Source organism: Canis lupus, chromosome 3 (genome assembly GCF_048164855.1).
Source record: "Canis lupus baileyi chromosome 3, mCanLup2.hap1, whole genome shotgun sequence".
Lineage (NCBI taxonomy): Eukaryota > Metazoa > Chordata > Mammalia > Carnivora > Canidae > Canis > Canis lupus.
The window spans coordinates 18,669,710-18,689,134 of record NC_132840.1 but is presented as its reverse complement, the minus strand read 5'-3'; the positions used below and the strand labels follow the sequence as shown (position 1 = coordinate 18,689,134).

General features: G+C 50.6%; 1 protein-coding gene across 5 annotated transcripts in view; it reads right to left on the bottom strand.

Moving 5' to 3' along the window:
• The window catches only part of CMIP (c-Maf inducing protein), a 230,119-nt gene that overhangs the window by 33,661 nt on the left and 177,033 nt on the right, over positions 1-19,425 (bottom strand). For all 5 annotated transcript variants that reach the window (XM_072819413.1, XM_072819414.1, XM_072819415.1 and 2 more), the window contains 4 exons: positions 16,443-16,604; positions 11,829-11,870; positions 5,644-5,706; positions 3,188-3,268 (listed from right to left, as the gene is read on the bottom strand). In XM_072819413.1, the coding sequence (XP_072675514.1) occupies positions 3,188-3,268; positions 5,644-5,706; positions 11,829-11,870; positions 16,443-16,604 (348 nt within the window). The remainder of the gene's footprint in view (positions 1-3,187; positions 3,269-5,643; positions 5,707-11,828; positions 11,871-16,442; positions 16,605-19,425) is intronic.

Below are 19,425 nucleotides of genomic sequence, written 5' to 3'. Positions count from 1 at the left end.
AGGGTTTAGGAGTCCATGAAAACTGTTTCAATTCAACCCTGCTAAAGATAACCATCTTTATCTTTGCTATTAGATTTCCAGATAGTCAAGGTCACTTTCTTGGAAATGAATATTATAGATGGGTCTGATGGCCTTTTGACATGTGGGTGAGAAACATTTTACTTCTTTGGAAAAGCTAAAAATGCTCCTCATGGAAAGAAAGTAGGGAGTCAGATCATCCAGTGCTCTACAAGGAACCACAGCCACATCTTCTTGCGTCCCTTGCTACAACAACATTCCAGTGAGTGGCATGTGGGCACAGGGACCACGGTCATTCTTGAGAATACAGTTGAACAAACTGTTTAGAATCTCCAGGAGAACATTCTAGAGGACTGCTTCCCTTTGGTATCTAATTTTTATTTCAGTCCTGTTGAGTCACACTCTCTAAAGCTCTTCTCTAAGATTCAATGTACTCATCTATGAAGTGGGACACATGATATATTTGCAAAAGAAGCACTCTTGAGGAAAAGGGAAGCTCTGAAATCCCAGAATGCCTTTGTGGTGTATGATTTCCTCCATTCTTCCAAATGTTTAAGTGACTCCTTAATGAGGAACAGTGCCCATGGGGTGAAGAGAAGTTACTGCTCGTGTGATGCTGACAGTCATGTGGCTTGTGGCAGGGTAGGCACACCCATTAGCCAGTCACTAGACTCCTTACGCCAGCTGAGAGCTCCAGCTCAAAACAGTGCATCTGGCCTGTGGCCGGTAATAAGCTGTAGGGGGCATCAGATGAGCTTCACCAAAGATCTGCCATGCTTCCCATGCCTAGCAGAAGCCACCATCACTGCTTCACATACATCTGTTCTTCTGCAGAAGAGACTAATCCCCCTCTATCCTATCTACAGTTCTCTTCTACTAGAGTTCATAGCATGTAATTAGTAGACACCAAGAGCAAAATGGGACGGTGAAACTTTATCACATCCCTAGACGCAGAGGATCATTTGGGGAGTTCTTCAAAAGTGAAGTGAGGATTCATGCCTGAAGGTCCCTGATCTCTGCCAGGCCACAACAGATGCTATAAATTCTGGATTTGCCCTAAAGCTGTTCTGAATTTTATCCAGAAAATTATTATGTGGTCAACACTCTAGGCCCATAAAACTAACCAAATATAAGGGAGATGTTGTACGGTTAAGCTGTGGGAGGCTGCCTGAATTTTGACTTTTTTCCCTTGGAAGTCAACCCCCCTCCCCCGCTTCCCAAGAGAAGCCTTATTAACCAGCCTACCGATGACCATGGAATATGCAAAACTGTGTAAGTGCTAGAGGAGGCATGGGCCCAGACAAATATACCCTGGGGGGTGAGGCTCTGCCATTAACAAGTCCTGATAGAAAAGTCCTTTGCGGAAAAAAGTGGAAAAAAAACTCTGAGATTTCTCCTCTAGACTCTGAAAGGGTACAGCCTTCACCTCACACCATGCTCATAGTGATTTTAAAGTTAATAATCAGAAATCTTTTCCTCGCAGCAGCCTGAAGCCAGAGAGTGTCCCTGAAACCACAAAAGCCCAAATTAGGGCACAAATTCACACTCCACATCACCACCACGGGGAGTTTCTTTGTTAGTCCTGGAGAAAGAACTGGATGGAGTATTCCTCTCCCCTGTGCTCAGAAAACTAGAAATGTGTTTATCTCAAATCAAGGAGGATCTCAGAAATAAGCAGCAATTCAATTACAGTGTGTGACTGCTCAGGGCAGAGGATGGTAAATAGAATCCATATGGTACTAGCACCATTCAATTACTAGGGGCTGCCTGGAATGCTGTGTTGAGACAGATCTGAAGCTATCTCTGGGCTCTACAGGAAGAGTGCTGCAATCGATTGCCGATGTCTGCCATGAGTGTGGGATGGGGAAAAGGAGCACACGTGTCACACACTTCCATCTGGATTGGGGTTAGGGGACTGGTGTGGAGACACTGTTGTTTTCACATGCTGAATCTTGACAGGGCAGGGGGGCAGTAGCCATAAACACCCCACACCAGATTCAGTACCCCAACTTGTGCCACAGTCACACGGCACCCAGGTGACTTGGGTCCAGGCTGGTAGCTGGCTTGGTAGGGCACGTTGGAATACTGGTCCTGCTTTCGACTGTTGCTCCTCAGCACTCCTCAGGAGCACTCATGGCTGCTTATGGGTTCCCTGAGTGACCTATGGAGCCTTTCTGGGTCCTAGGCACCTCATCCGTGAAAGGAGGGCTTTCATAAGGGTCAAATATGGGCTTTCATAAGGGTCAAATAATGTAATATGCTGGAGTGTCACACTGTGTCTGGCTCTAAGCAGGTGCTCAATAAATATCTGTGAGCAGATGTTAGTTATTCTCCCTCCTAGCTGTGGCCTGTGGGGCCAGTGAGTGGACTCTGCCAAGCCTCAGTATCCCCACATGTAGCATGGAGAAAGCATGATATTTGCTGCTGTCCCTGGACTGAGAGTCTATACGGTCCAGTCTATACTGTATTCAGATTGCCTCTGTTTCCCCTGATGTCTTGTTTTGGTTCCAGGATCCCACTCAGGACACTCCGCTATATGCAGTCATCATATCGCCTTAAGTACCTGAGGGCTGTGACAGTTTCTTAGACTTTTCTTGTTCTCGATGGCCTGGACAGTTTTGAGCAGTGCTGGCCAGGTATTCTGTAGAATGTCCCTCAATGGGGACTGGTCAAATGTTTTTCTCAGGATTAGATGGGACCTGTGGGTTTGAGAGAAGCAGCCCCCAGAGGTCTAGTGCTCTTCTCCTTACACTGTATCAGGGTCCCTGCCCTCATATGACTCGTCACCGCTGCTGATGACTGTGACCGGCCAGCCACGGTTGTGACTGTCAGGTTTCTCCATGCTACAGTCACTCTTCTCGCCCTTTCCAGCTTTTGCCTCTAGAAGGACATGCTATGGACAGCCCCTACTGAAGACGTTAGGGCAGAGTGTCTGTAGACATTACTTGTGACTCGACACATGGGAAACTTCTTTTCTCCCCAGCCATGCTATTTTTGTTATTTTTACTGTGAAAAGATTCTTTCTGTTGTCTAAGAGAAAAAAATATAGCCAAGGAGGACAGGCTGCACAAACACTCCAACTTAAATTGAATCCCAACCCCAGCGCCTGGCTGTCAGGCCAGGGTAAGTGAAAGACTGGCTTCACAGTCTGGGTGTCAGGGCAACTCACCATGTTATGCTTGAGGATTCTCTGGACCACGGGGGTGAACACTTCGATGACCACCATGGATCGGGGCCGCTCTCTGCAGTGCTGGGGAGACAGGAGGATACAGTTAGTGGCGAGCCTGGCAGGGTCCACCCAGAGCTGATCGGGCCTCTGGAAGTCCTGACTTGGTCTGTGGCTCTTAAGGTCTGAGACTGTTTCAGGTGGTACAGGTAGCTGTCCATTCCAACACCGTATTTACTACAGTGACCCCTTTTGCAGCACCAAGATTCAGAGTGCACGGTTGAACAGAGGAGTCTTGAAAACTGGGTGCGAGATTACCAGGAGTTTAGTGCCTAGACACCAGAATCCTGGAAGTTCTGTGGCTTTTCCGCTACTGGCTTTGATGAGCTGGCAGCAGTCTGCGAGCCGTCAAATGCACCTTTACTGTACTCTGTACTTTATCGGGGTGGTGTTCTGTTTTTCAGATTGAAACTGAAGGCCTTTGGGTGGAACAGACAAGGCCCGGCCACGCCAACACATAGCCTGCCCTGCCCTAAAGATGCTGAATTTCTAACCTCTGGATGAGAACACAGGACTTGGAATATTAGAAATCAGGGCTTTCCTGGGAAATCCAAGAGCAATACACTTTTCTCAGATCTTAGAATCCTGGTTTTGAAAAATCTGGCAGGCGAGGCTGCCCAGGCGTGCCCAGGGTGGACTGAGTGGGGGCGGCTTTGTTCCCCTTGAGCTCTCCCGTCTGGGCAGGCCGTCTGGTGGATGAGATACCTGATGCTGGGATGCTGACCACCCCCAAGAGGATGAAGAGCCTGCAGGCTCACAGCAGCTCCCCAGTCCCAGGCTGGGACCCCTCCCTCCAAAGGGCAGGGCAGCCTCCTGTTTCAGGACCAACTAGAGTTCTAGCAAGAAATGCCAAAAACAATGGCTTCTTCTACATCACTACTTTTTAAACTGTGCTACCAGTAACCCCCAGGTGTGATTTACTTTGAACAAAGATCCATTGTTTTAGAACAACAGTTCGAAAACCATGAAATCTGGGAGACCATACAGCCTGAGAGGGGAACAAGGAGCAGATGTGGATTAAATTGGACAAAATACGGACAGAGGAGATGACCTGCTGTGATAGGGAAGGGAGCAGCTGGCCAGCCTCTCAGGAGCCCACATGCTGAGTTATCTGACCCCACCCTGCTCAGGGCATGACACCCCCCAAGTACTGGGGGCAAAGAAGGCCCGTTTATAGTTGTCTTTGGTTTTAGCAAGCCCCTAAGGAGGAGGGGGCCTCGATTCAGCACAGAAGCCCCAGGCCTGTGCAGACACGCTCTTGCACGCACGCAGACACGTGCAGGGACAACCTCAAAAGCTCACCTGCCTGGCCCAGAAGGCACACACAGGCACATGCCCATACACGCACATTGAGAATGCACCTGGGCACTTTGGGCCAGCAGGCTGGGCGCCCCCTCGGCTCTGTGGGTTGCTGGAAAAGGTGGGGAGACTCGCCAAAGGGGATAATGTATCCCTGTCTCTGTAATCTCTGCAGCTCCTGTCCCCTGACGTAGAGAGAGCATGCTCTCTGAGCGGGGTGCAGAGGCACCAAGGGCACCACATTCACCCCTCCTCCAGAAACCACCAGGTCTCCCAGGTAGCTGCTTTGCTGTGCCACGTGTTCGTCTTGCTGGTGGACATAGTCTACACCATGCACCCCTCCCCCCGCAAGGACAGCATGTGGCTGTGGAAGGAGCCGGGGAGGAAAGGAGCACCAGTGAAGTGAGTCAGCAAGTGCAAGAGCAGAGAGCACTGGGGTAGCACATCCAGGCTCTGCGTCTCTCCAAGGACATCAAATCATTACATTAAAAAAAAAAAATCACACAGCAAAGAACAAAACAGGATTGCATGTTGGCTCAGCCCCCGGACTGCTGAAGTGTGCTTTCAGAGTGAGGGATGACTGGTCCCCAACGTACCCTGGGCATGTTCCATGTAAATCCTACTGGGAGCCTGGCACTGGGTCCAAAGGAGTGGATGGCCTGCTCTGTGGCTCCTCCCTGCTGACCTGGCATCCCTGCCTGCTTTCCCTGTTCAGGAAAAGCCCCATAGCTGTGCCCCACTGTGGGCCAGCCGGTGCTCAGAGGAACCGTGGCTAATAATAAACTGGCTCTGACGTCAGAAACCCAGAAAATCTGCTACAAATTTTTCCCAAGACGGCTACAAAGATATTCCAAGGAAAAGCCGATGTTCCTCCCTGACCCACTGGTTTGGACTGTGGGCTTTGCTTATCACCTGCCTGGCACAGAGAGAGCTGTAGCTCTAAGAATGTGCTGCCTTGGCTGGCCTTCCGGCTCTGTCCAGGGCCCTGACCCAGGTTGGGGAAGCCTGGGTTTTTAGCAAATTGTGCCAGGCCACCCCAGCATGCACACAGGGAGGCAGGCTGCCTCCTGTGGACATAGCCCATTTCAGTAATGCCATACCTTGCAAAAGAATTCACAGAGATCTGGTGGTGGATGGTTGTTTTCCAGCAAAGGAGCAATTGCCTGAAAGACAACGAACAAATGTCAGCTGGAATCTCTAGGAAAGAATCCATACCATCTCCAGGTGGGGGGGGTGGGGGGGTGGGCTGTGCTCATGGCTCCCACTGAGAAGCTGATAAAAGCTCTGGGCTGCCCTCCAGGTATACCACACCTATAATGATGTTGGTAACTAGAGGGGCTCCATGACCCACTGCTGTCCATCCACATCTCCCTCAGATGAACAGTCCATGGGTACGGGGCAGGACAGTGCAACGGTTATAACCCTGGGCCCTGGGGTCAGAGTCCTGGGTTCAAGTTCTAGTTCTGAAGCTGACTGCAGTGTAACTGTAAGAACGTTATATCCTCTCTTGCTAACGCCTGAGTTTCTGCCTGGAAAGCGGGGCAGGGAGCGTCACTGCAGGAGCGGGAGGGAGGCCTGTCCAAGCCTTGCTGTGTCGCCACCTAGGGTCGGCTGGCCCTATCCCTCACAGGGGGTTGAGCAGTGACCTTGTGGTCAACCCGCCAGACGCTGGCAGCAACTCTCAGCCAGTTGTGACAACCAGAAAGCCTCCACACAGGTCATTTTATATTAAGGGAGGTTAGAATACGTAACATCCCTTGAGTTCGTTCCTTACCAAGCCTTCTCAGGCTAGCTGTACGAGTCTTACTGGTTCCCACTGTCATTCCTGTACAAGGTTCCCAGGGCCCAAATGACGCTTGATTCTTGATTTTTCTTCCCCTTTCATAATCTCTGTTGTGATGATGTTGCTAAACTTCTGATTCAAATAAAATATGTGAATGACTGTAAAGAAATGTGTCCAGACATTGCCTACTGTATCCAACTGAGAACTCCTGGTATAAACCCCAAGTAAGGCCAGCTCTCCATACATGTCAGGTACTGGATGGTCAACACCATGTGAAGTCCGCTCACTTTCCTGTTTGTCACACTGGGCACAAGATTAGCAAACAGGAGACCCAGAACCCAGCACCAAGACTGCCAGGCTGTGTGACCTTGAGTGAGCAACTCAATCTCTCTGGGCATTAGTCTTCTAGCCTATCAAGTGACTCACAGAGTTGTTGGGGGGATTTGGTGAGAGAAAACTCTAGAAGCTTTGGAGTCTCAGCCTCAGAATAAGCCTGCTGTCCAGAGCACCACCAACACACGGGGGCTGACTTGGGCTATACTGGACACAGGGCAAGGGGTAGTGATTTGGCCCGACTCCCAGGAGGGCTTGGTGAGGACACGCTCTCCCTTCGCTGACTCTCACGGCTCAGACCTGCCTGCTCGATCTCAGAGGGTCTCTGTGATCTGTTCCCCACAGCGATGCCTTTGGATATGGGCAGGGACCTCTCAGCAAGGCCTTCCACTGGGTCTGGGGCCATTGGGGAAAGGAAGCATCACTGGATGCCAAGAAGAGATGACCAGACATCATGCGAATGTACCTCTGGGAGGGAGGAAGTGATTGACACTGAGCACCAGCAGCCAGGCTGACCAATAGCCCAGGGTCTCATCCGTCTGGGGCAGCACCAGCCAGCACAGAGACCACTGGCCACTTGCAACTACTCACATTTTAACTGACAGGGAATAAACCATTTTAAATGAAATAAAATAAAAAATGTAGTTCCTCAGTCACACGAACTGCATCTCAGGTGCTAGGAGTCCCGTGTAGCCAGTGGCCACTGTGCCAGGGAGAGCAGAGAATACCTCTACCGGCACAGAACATTCTCTGGACAGTGTGGGCCGGGGTTGGTGGGCGCCTCACTCCCCGTGAGGCTGAGCCCGCTGGCCTGTCACAGTCCCCTTCCAGCTACATGGGCCAGAAATGACACCCATGACAGAGACAGAGCAACAGCAACCTCCACAGTAGCAGGCGCTGTCCTGGGCACGCTCCCTGCTGGGCTCGGTGCTAACTGCATCATGTGTGATCTTCACTGTGTTGGGAGGTGGCTGTGAGTCCTGCCCCTTCTCTCAGCGGGAGGGAGGGATTAGGTCTGCTGTCCAAGGTCACGCAGTCAGAACATGGCGGAGCAGAACTTGAACCCATGGCTGTGACTCGGGAGCCTGAATTATTTGCCACACTGCTTCTCAACCCTGGCCCTCCACACAACCAGAACACAAATAGCCCCGTCTGGTGACCACAGTTAAGGAGAAATGGGACAATGAAAGACAACAGAACACAAGTGGCACAAGGCTGGCCCACGGCTCTGGCTCCATACACCGGGTGGGGATTCTCTGCAGCCGCATGCCTAGCCCTCCCACTGTGCTGGCCATAGCAGGGACAGCAGGACAGGGTGCCTGCCTCTGCTCCTCAAACGCAGCTCTCAGACCAGCTCTGCGAGGAGGGACCATGTGCAGGCCTGAGCCCCTTCAATTATACCGGCCTCTCTTTCTCCGAAATGAGTCAAGGAATAAAGAAATGGGAAGGATTTAAGTGCCCAGAGTGGGTGTCAGGCATGGGCTCCGGGCTTCCATGCTATTATCTCATTTGATCCTCATGACAACTCTGTGAGGTCAAGCGGGAGTTATTCCCATTTGTACAGATGAAGAGACAGAGGGTCAGGGAAGTTATAAGGGCTGCTCTCATCACAGAGTTACGATCATTCTAAAAGGTATGATTAATTAAGAGCTTATACTTTCATGCTGTTTCTATAAGCTTGGTCCCCTGCTGAGCATGTTAGGCGCATGAGCTCACTAAACTGTCCCAGGAGCCCTGTAAGAAAGGCACCGTTGCTGTACCCATTTCATACATGAGGAGGCTGAGGCTTAGTATGTCTAGTTAGTTGAAAATGATCTGAATAGCCATCTGGTTAAATAAAAATATTCTAGAGCCAATAGAGAGTATGAGGTGAGCCAGTGGTTCTCAATCAGGGTTGACTTTGCCTTCCAGGGGATGCTAGCATGTCTAGAGACATATTTTTTAAAAAGGTTTTATTTATTTCTTCATGAGAGATACAGAGAGAGAGAGAGGCAGAGATACAGGCAGAGGGAGAAGCAGGCTCTGTGCGGGGATCCCAATGTGGGACTCGATCCCAGGACCCCAGGATCACGACCTGAGAAAGGCAGACGCTCAACCACTGAGGCATCCAGGTGTCCTACATGTTTTTGATCATCAGGACAGGGAAGTGCTACTGGCATCTACTAGGTTGAGGCCAGGGCTGCCGTTCAACATTCTACAATGCCCAGGACAGGCTCCCTAGAAGGAATGATTCATCCCCAAATGCCACAGGTACTGAATCTGAAAACCCTGGGGCGGATAGGCACAAAGAGACTTGAAAGCATCTCCAAGCCATGTTATATGAAAGAACCAATGCAGAGCAACACATCTAGCATCACATCATTAATGCCAAAAAACAAAAATAAAAACCCACCTGTATCTGTGTGGGTTTGTTACCACCTGAAAACCCTTAGGGGCTGTCTCTGGAGAGGACACTCAGGGTGAAATCCTTTTCTCTCTTTCTTTCTAATGAAATTATACTCATGAAATACTTGCAAAAGTATTTTTAAAGAATATCTTAACAGATATTTCCTTTTTTTTTTTAAAGATTTATTTATTTATTCATTCAGAGAGAGCGAGAGAGAGGCAGAGACACAGGCAGAGGGAGCAGCAGGCTCCATGCAGGAAGCCCGATGTGGGACTCGATCCTGGGTCTCCAGGATCACATCCCTGGCTGCAGGCGGCGCTAAACCGCTGCGCCACCGGGGCTGCCCAACAGATATTTTCAATAGAATCCAATTAAAGTTCTCCCATGACTCGCCCATGGTCATAGTGAGTGGGGTGGGGGGCCCAGGGTCTGCACCATCTCTAAACTTGAGCCCACAGTTGGCTTCAAGCCCACCATGCAAGATGGCAGCTGGGCTCCAGGTTCATGCACGTCCAGGGACGCACCAGCCGTCACCACCCGACAACTACCTATTGCACAGATGGATGCCTGACCCCAGACAGCCTAAGACCAACTCAAGTTACTTGTGAAAGTACTTATGAAAAATAAGCACATAAAAAAATACCAAGCCTCACTGGGAGAAGACTAATTGCCAAGAGGTCAAATCAGATAATGCAATCTCCAGGCCAAAGGGAGGCTTCCCAGTGACAATAAGGGCACTGGTAATAAGGAGCCCTGAAAGGGAGACTGTAAAATGCTGGGTTGGGGGCAGACCTCAGACAAATCTCTGTTTTCAGGCATGTCTGTTGAGCAGGGGAGCTTAGCCCAGCCTAACGAAGGGGTCAGCTCAGCCAAATTAGCTGGATAAAAGCAGTTGGATCGCTCAGATCAAAATACCTTTCCCAGGCTCATCCCCAGTCCAAAGTCCTCACCCTTCTTCCAGGGCTGAAGCGCACGGTGGGACCCACAGGTACTGCCAGCAGGGAGAGGAAGATGCCAACTTCTTCCCCAGCACCCATGTCCTCATCTGCTTCTCCCCCAGCCAGAGTCTCACTGCTCTGCCTTTCTTGGGCTGGGCTCTCTCCCTGGACTGCTTTTCACTGGAGCACTCCTTCTCATCCTTTAGGATCCAGTTTGCTCACTCCCACCTGGAAGCCCTCTGTCCTCCTCCCAGCACCCTCACTGGCAGAGGATGTTAGGTGTCTGTCCTCTGTGCTCCCCTAACAAATCTCAACCCCTGATCATGTTATTATTTGATTATCTGTCGACCTGCCAGGTTCTCCTAGCATGCAGTAAATCTCTCAACAGCAACTCTAAGTCTGTGGAACAGAGACTAGAGTTTGGCACGTACCTGTACTCACATGCCCAAAAATGTTTGTTAAATAAACCTATTAATTAACAGTATACCAGAGAAAGGTGGGTGGAGACTGGGGGTGCCCAGGTTCACATTCCCTGTCTTCTAGCAAGAGAAGGCAATGGGTGGTCAGGGTGGACCATAGAGGAAAAACAAAACAAAACAAAACAAACCCCTATATTTTCAGCAAATACCCACTGAGCACCTATTATGTGTCAGGCACTGTAGCTGGGGCTCCATGGAAGTACTCCCCTCATTCTCCATAATAAATGGCCTGGGCTTCACCTCCTTTGGTACCCACAAGACCCAGCTGGGGTGAGGAGGGTGATTCTCTAGGCTGGGCTTGGCAGGGCCAGGTGGGAGGACCCATGAAACCTTAATTCAGCTCAGAGAGGCATAGAATCTGGCATGTTACCCTTGTTTCAAAGGCCGTAGCCACAGGACCTCTTGGGCAGGTGAATGTCCCTTCTGGGCACATAAGGCTTTGCCTCTCACTTCTGTCTCAAGTTCTGCCTCCCTACTTCCCACTTCCTTATACCTTACACTCCAGCAATGCCGAAGCTTCCAGAATATACCACGTTGTTTTACATCTCTAGACATGTTTTGCTTCCTCTCTCTGGAATGCCTTTACTCTGTTTGCCATTTGGTAAAGTCCTACTGATCCTTCAAAACCCGTTCAGACACCATTGCCTCCAGGAAGCACCATGGTTTCTCTCTCAGGTGAGTTTATCACTCTACTCCTCTGCACTACGTGCCTCTGTTTGTACAGTGATCTCACTTGTCTTCCTATAGTAGAGGATAAACTCCTTGGGAGTAGGGGCTGTCTTAGTTACCTAAGGATTCAAATACACGGCACAGTGCTGGGCCTCCAGTGGGTGCAACTTCATTTCTCTCTAGTGAGAGTCACATTTTAGAGCTTAAAGTCACCCAGGAAGATATTATACTCCAAAGGTGTTTACATCATAGTCAAGTCCTAGAAAATACGACCTCACTTTTCATATCAGAGAGAACAAAATCCAGGTTCTATATGTGGATTGACTAGGAGACATGTCTTGGGGCAAGAAAGAGAATGCTTACCTCTCAGCTAATATGGTTGTACTTCTCAACAAATTATAGGCTCTCTGCCATCAATTCCCCCCACCCCAGCACAGTCAGGAAGGAGGAGGCAATGAAGACACATTTGCTACAAATCTCAAAGATTGATAATTGCATCTCCCCTCCCCCATCCATTGGGGCTCTGAAAGGTGCAAAGGCAGGAGGGCAGACCCATCTGGCTCGACAGAAAAGACAGGAATGAGCGAGTTTGCCATGCTGGTGGATTACACAAGTGCTTCGAGAAGTCCCTCAGGCCCGGGGAAGGACTATGGGGAGCGGGAGGTGGACAGTGGGAGAGGGTTCCCAAGAGACTTACCACAATGATGTTCTCATGCTCCTGGGTAGTCAAGTTTGTGTTCTAAGGGATTGAGTGGGGAGTACGGGAAGAAGACAAAATGAAACAAAATAGTATTAATAAAATGGAACATCTACATCTCAAAGTCCGAACAGTTAAAACGCCTTCAGCCTCTCAGTGCAATTGTTGCTTTTTCTTAATTAAGCAAATCAGAACGCCCTCAAAGAATCAGCCAGGAAGGGAGAAAAGTATGGCTTTGGGGGGGGAGGGGGAGTGAGTTGCGAGTCCCAGTCCCCCCTTGTGAGTTATGTGACCTTGGACCAGTCACTCCTCCTTGGTGACACTCAGTTTCTTCTTCCATAAATGTGGATCCTCTGTAGGCTTCTGTTGAGAGGATACATAGATGGGGCTTAACCCCACGCTCGTTCTCGTCATACATATGCCACTAGGAAGCCAGAAGGCAGGTTCACAGTAAACAGGGAAAGAAACAGTCTTCTGAACCTTGACTGTGTGCCACACTATCTCTTAGGCACAGCACACATATTATTTCAGTGGTTCTCAACTGGGTTCCCAGGGAAGAATGGTGATCAATGAGCTGAACAAGTTTTAGCTAAATCTGAATCGTAACAATTAACTCACAGCAACAAGAGAAAGTTGAATGGATTATACTTAATTTTTTTTCTCCTCAATCTGGGATTTTCCCACCCAGTTGGTACCTGTCACCACCATCTTGTGACTATGTGACTGAGGAAAGGAATGAATGTGTGAGAAATGAGAAGTCATGGGAAAACTCAGAAACGATCTCTACTGTCTTCTCTGCTAGTTTTGAGGTGTGCTGTTCGCTTAGGCGGGCCTGGGCGCTTACTGGTGTCTGTTCAGATTTCCTAATGGAGCTACGTTTCCTCCCTTGTAATGCACCAGTGAACTGGCAAGAGCGGTAGTTCTTGGGTTCTGGAAAGAGCCCCACCCTGCTCACCACCTGGCATCAGGTTTAAGAGCATCAGGATATCTAACGAGTTTACAACCCACTGAAGCAAAACAGAAGCCAGTGGGCCATGAATATGCTCCTATCTGGCCGCTCAAGGGGTGAAGACGGCCACAGAACCAGGGCCTGTCTGCACCTTCTGAAGTCCCGGGTTCCCATGGAGAGAGCCTGGAACCAGGGCCTGTCTGCACCTTCTGAAGTCCCGGGTTCCCATGGAGAGAGCCTGGCCCTCTGTGCTTAGAATCCAGGAACACAGGAAGGTGAAAAGATGTTTTTTTTATTTCAATGGCTTTTTCTTTTTGTGGATATTGGAAGAGTTTAAGGGGCCTGTTTATGGCAGATTGTTAAACATCAGTAATTTTTCTGCCCAGGGTCAGTGGAAGCCTGGCTTTGGTCTTTCCTTATGGCTGATGACGGGCTCACTATGCTCAGATTGAATACACTTCGTAATCCTCATCTCACCCATTTCCTTCTCGCCATGGTTCTCCTACTCTCCCGTCGGCAGGTGAGCTACCTGATGGTTCTACTCTCCCATTGACGGGTGAGCTACCCAAGCCTCAAGAGGCTCAGTTGCTTGCCCTGGAGGTTTGACGGCTCTCTGTCCTGATGTCCAAGCCTGCATCTCTAACTACCGAGCTATGGTGCTTGACCCTAGCCAGGGGCTGTTCCATTTCTCAGGCTGTGGTGGACAGCTCTGAAGGCACTAGCCTGTTCCTTACTGCACCTGTGCACCTTCCCAGGAAGAGCCTTCAGCAAGCACAGATGCCAATTTCTTTGTTCTAATCGCTGGTGGCAGCCTGTGCCATTCTGCGGGGACGCTTCTCTCCACCAAGGCCATTTTCAACCCTGGGTGGAGAGAACTACGAACAGCCAGTGCATCACAGGGGGCCTGGGAACTCTAAACTGAGTGGCTTCTCCATACACTCAACTCAACAAGGGCCCAGGAAGTCAGGGAAGCTGGCTTTGTTTGGGCAGTGGATGGACAGTCCTTTCTCAGAACTAAGAGCCCCCTCCCCTCCCCAGTCCCTTCCTCGGGATCCTGCCCACCTTCTGTTGGTGTGGTGATACCTCGAGCCTCCTAGAAGGAGATCCCGGGGACAATGTGAGTAAAGAGAACAAATAATCTAGCCCATATTCTCTAAACAAAAAAGGGCAAGGAGGAAAGAGCATTTGTTTTTCCACCCATCCCCCAGACTCTTCAGCTGGGAGTGCTTATTAAGGTCAAGATCATAACCATCTCCCATGACAATAAAAATGTGACCATTTATCAAGTGCTCCCTGCATATCAGGCACAGGGCCAGGCACTTGGTATATATTAGAGCACCTGATCCTTAATTCTATGAAATAGGTGCTAATCTTTGCCCCAACTCACAAATGAACATGGTAGTGAGGGACCTAGGAAACTATCTAAGGCCAGTTAGCACCTGAAGGGTAGAACCAGGTCCTTTTGTTTCTACAATACCTGCCTTCAACCACCATGTCTCACACAGCTGGGTTGCCCCCCTCACCAGACAGTCTTCACCAATCCAGGTTTATGCCCCATCTATGCACAAGAGCGTGAGCTTTCCAGTAAGACAGACCTGGGCGTGGATCTTGGCCCATCACTCATCCAAGTGACCCTGGACAAGTGACAGCCTCTCCAAGCCTTTGTTTATTTGGCTATACATTTTAGTACTTACCTCATAGGGTCCCTGGAGAAGTGTAAAGTATCAGCTCTCAATGCCTGCCGAAGCAGTGGTCACAGAGCATGTATTCAAAAAACATGTCACTCAGAGAGGCGTTAAGCCTGGGCTGTAGCCCCAGCTCTGTCCCTTACCAAATGGCAGGGTGATTAATACTGACCCCCTGCCTGACACACAGTAGGTACACAACAGATGCAAGCTTCTTTCTCTTTTCTTTTCCCCTTCAAATGCCTTTATCTTTCCACCCTAGTGCTTGGGGATCAGATGATTTTTAAAACCTTGGCCTGAGAAGTGACACAAAGGCCTGTGGGCGTGTGGTCAGATGAAACATGTAAGATGGGAAATCACTGCTGTTGGAGGTTGGCCTGCCTGCCACCTCTCCCATCGTCCTGACAGCGAGCCTGATCTAAGGATGGTGTGATGGTGGGGGTGGGGCTGGTGGGGCAGAAGGGAGTGGGTGACATGGCCTTGCTGAGAGCAAGGGAGCCCTCAGGGGGCATTTCCAGCCTTGCTGCTTCCTCAGTGGGTCCCTCAGTGTCTCTGGGCCTCAGTTTCCTTGCCTGTATAATAGAGACGGCCAGGCCCATCTCTCAGAGAGGATATACCACACGAGATGCTGTGTACATGGCACCTGACACCTGCTGGCACACAGCAGGTGCTTGCTGATGGTAAGCAGCCAGCCCCTGCTCAGAGTGGGAAGCCAGGATTCAAAGTTGGGTATACAGCACCCACCCCGGTCTCAAATTCCAGACCTTGAGTGTGATTCATTTCAAAGCCCGAGTCTTCACTCTTCTGTGAAATGAAGCTGCCTCACACCTGAGAGCACATCCTCTGTTCCTCTACCTGCGACCACCTTTGCCGCTCACCTTCTACCTCCTCCCCCCACCTGCCTCCAGCACAAGGGACCCTCTATTCAGCAGACATGGAAGGTCTGGGCCAGTTTCCTGGGCTGATGAGCAGCAACCAGCCTGGGTCTGCAGAGGAAGGGGTGGTTCTAGGCAGAGGGAGCTTGTATGGATTCAGAGGGGAGTGTTTCAAAACTACCCAGGAAACCGGGGGTGCCAGGAAAGCAGGGGCCCCTCCCAGGGGAGGAGGACTAGAAGGATCACTCTGGTGGCCACGCAGAGTTTAAATCAGGAGTCATCAATGCAGTGTCTCCAGGGGGCCAGGCAGGCAAACAACTGAGACGAGCATTAGTATCTGTGAGGAGCTGAGAATAGGGCCTGGGACAGAGTAAACAGTGTTTCCAAGCAGCCTCACGTCTCCGCCAACAGAGTGACTGACACTGACTGGGCCCCCACACCCCTGTCTGTCCCCGCTGGAACACAGGCTTTTGGCGGGCAGGGGCTTGTCCTCATCCCCATGCCCAGGCCAGTGTCCGGTGTGGCATACACCCTAGCATGGGGCCACCTGGTGAAGCAGAGCAGTGCCAGCTGCGAAAACCGCTGCCGGATTTTCTGCTTCTGTGGGGGTGATGGGGGCAGAAAGCTGTCGCTGTCCGGGCCCCTGGAGCTGATGCAGGCCAGGGCAGGGGGGATGACAGACATGGGTGGAGCAACCGGCCCCAACGCCAAAGGGCAGGGAGGAAGCGCGGTCTGGGGGTTTTCCAGACGTGCTCTGGCTCGGGCATGAACTGGAAAACTCTGAAATTCACTGCCACCATCATCACCACCAGCCCAGCCTCAGGCCCAAGACCAATCCCCCCACGTTTTGTGGTGGGGCATGGCAGGGTGGTGACAGCTGCCCCTTCACTCTGCCACACCCCTGGGGTGGCTCGGCTGCAGGCACAGGAGCAAACCTCCTTCTCAGCTCCCGCAGGCTGCTCGCCTCCTTTGGCAATGTGGAGACAGAGTAAACTCAGGTCCAATTCTGCTGCCTGGTATAGCACCAGGCTCAGCAGAGGGAAAGGAAGAAAACTGGAAGAAGGGGGTGGGCGGTGTGCAAAATCAAACAGGAGGAATGTCTTACCTCTGAGAGCAGTTTCGAGACGATTTCCAGTGGGGCTTGGTTGATGGAGTCATCCTGCAGGGGGGATGTCAGGGCCATGTCCACCAGAGTTCGGATCTCCTTCAACACAACTTCCCAACGGCTTGGGTTACTCAGGACTTTCTTATATTTGTAAATCTTTTTCTGATCGGGAGAGAGAAAGAGACACAGACATGTTATTGATGTGCTGATGGTGGAAGACAAAAGGTGATCAAAGAAACAGATACATTAGGACGTAGAAGGCCCTGAGAAGCGTTGGTGTGGACCGCTCCCTCCTAAGAAACGGACTCCCAAAGAAAGAAGTCTTGCCCGGAGTCACAGGCTATGCCTGCAAACAACCAGAGCTCCTGGACACTGGCAGAGAAATCTCCACACTGTTTCCAGTGACTTAAAAAAAAGAATGAAAAGGCTCACGTCTGCCAAAAGCATTCCCTAAGCATCACATGCAGTCAGAGTGGAAGCATTCAAGGGTCTACAGAGCTGGAGACATGGTTTCCCTCCTCCTGGTCCTAAGAGGTCCCCTTGGAGAGTGGAGCCCAGCTAAGAAAAAGGACAGATGGGCTGGGGGTCAGGAATCCAACTCCAGCCAGGTGGTGACAAGCCCAGAGGCCCCCAGGAAACGAGAAGGCAGTCCTCAGTTTCCGCCTGGTGAGTAAGACGAGCATTCTCACCTTTGCTCAGGGCTGCGTCCAAAGCTGGAAAGCACTGGGGCGAGGGCTGCTGTCTCCCTCGATGTGGGGCAGAGTTCCGCCTCTCTGACATCATGGAAACAGCAGCCCTCAGAAGGCGGAGGTCCCAGCCAAACTCCCTCCCGGCTCTGCAGCTGCCTGCCCCACTGCTGCCCTGGCTTGCTTGGGAGTCTCCACTGGATGAACTCCTTCATTAAGTGCTCTGCTCCCTGGGGAAAACCTAAGTTTAGTGTCACCGCGCCAGCAGCCAGCCAGGGTGACAAGTCATAATCTCTGAGCCAGAGTCTGAATGAGGGAGTGGGGAGGGAGGAGGTCAGGGTCCCCCACTGGCCCCCGGTGCTGCCAGGGTCTCCCTGACCATCCATTTCCGAGTTTGGAATTACAAAGTGGTCTTGGAACCTAGTGCCTTCAAGGAGGTCTCTGAGGGAAGCTGTTCCTTATCAACCTGAGCAGTTAACTGTGCTGAGTGAGGCCTCTGGGTGGAACACATGGTAGATTCTGGAGTCAGACGGGCCAGGTTCCTTCTATAAAGCATATCACTCACTGAGCCTCAGTTTCCTCTTCTGCAAATTAGGCATGAAAATACTTTGCAGCCTCTTTCATGGGATGACCTTTATAAACTCTGGACCCACGTGGTCCACTCTCTGTAAGGAGTCACATTCAAAGGCAGAGTCCAAGCAGAACAGACACTGGCCACAAGAAGGGAATCCTGATTCTTAACCTCCCTCTATGGAAAAGCTTGTAAAGGATAGAAGGGACAGCCCACAGCAATGCAAATAGGATCCCACTTTCTTTCTCCTGTTTGTTCCCAAACTCATGATTTTCCAGTCTCTCACATGCCCCATCATCACCATTATCACCAGCATCACCCACATAGTTAGCTCACACCAAAGTCTGTTTTCCCTCATCATCCCAGATAATTTAAAAAATTTTTTTATTTATTTGAGAGAGAGAGAGAGAGAGAGAGAGAGAGAGAGCACAAGTGGAGAGACAGAGGGAGAGGGAGAAGCAGACTTCCCGCTGAGCAGGGAGCCCAATGTGGGGCTCCATCCCAGAACCCTGGGATCATGACCTGATCTGAAGGCAGATGCTTAACTGACTGAGCCCCCCAGGCACCTCACAGCACCAATCTTTCAATGTAGCTTGTCCCCCGCTTCCATTCTTTAACCTGCTGGCGAGCCTGCCTGCCTGCCCACGACAGCCTCTTTATTCTCCCTCCTGGTCTGGCTGTGCTCTGCTGGTCACCATCCCTCATCAAGAACTAGACTGGCACAAGCCCTCTCTGAGGGGCAGCAGCAGGGCAGAGGAAACAAGTGGTGAGAGTGGAGGCAGCATCATTTTCTTCAGGCAAGGGAGAGGAAACACTAGAAACATTGACTTGTCAATCATTTTAGATCCTACAAGGACTAGAAGACACGCACGGCGACTGTCAGGAGAGGGTGTTTAAGTGAACAGTAAATATGCAGTTGGTGGGGATGATGGTGACAACGAGCATTTGTTGAGTCCATGATTTTAATGACAAGACACACCCAGTTCTGTGAGGCTTCCTGGGGCCAGGAACCAGCCCCAGTCCTTGTCACCATTAGCCAGGAGCACTGTCACCTCCGAACTGCCTGGTCTGGTGCAAACACAAAGTGCCCAAAGTCTAATACCCTGGAGATACTTCCCAAGGCAAGAACCCGATCCATCCCTGAAGATGAATGCTTCTTTGAGTCCTGGACACAGTGGTTTTGCTCCACACCCAGAGAATTGCTTTATTTTTAAATGGCTGCGAAATGGTCACAGAAACTTGCCGTATATTAAGCCTCAAAGAAAACCACATGATGCATATCCTCATCTTCCCACAGTAGACTCCAGAGTGGAATACGGTCTGAGCCGTAAGGGCCCTATCTTCTGATCAGCTGCAAGTTATTTACCTTTGAAAGAATAATGACTTCATTCTTTTTTGTGAAAATAATGCCTGCTCATTGTAAGAAATGTAAACCATGCTGAAAAGCACAAAGAAAAGGATAAGTGAAAAAAGGGCCTCCGAAGTTCCACAGCCTAGAAATAGCAATCATTAATCTTTGGTGAACATAGTTCCACCCGACCCTCGTTGAAACTTCGCCAGATATGGCCAACGCATTGTGGGGTGTGGTGGATGAGTGGCGGGGGCGGGGGGGAGCTGCTGGTGGCCGCAAGTGCTGTCCGCAGTCCTCCACACTCAGACAAACATCACCAAGACTCTGAGGCAGCAAGGTCAGGCAAAAGGGGCCCCTGCACAGCATGAGCCTCAG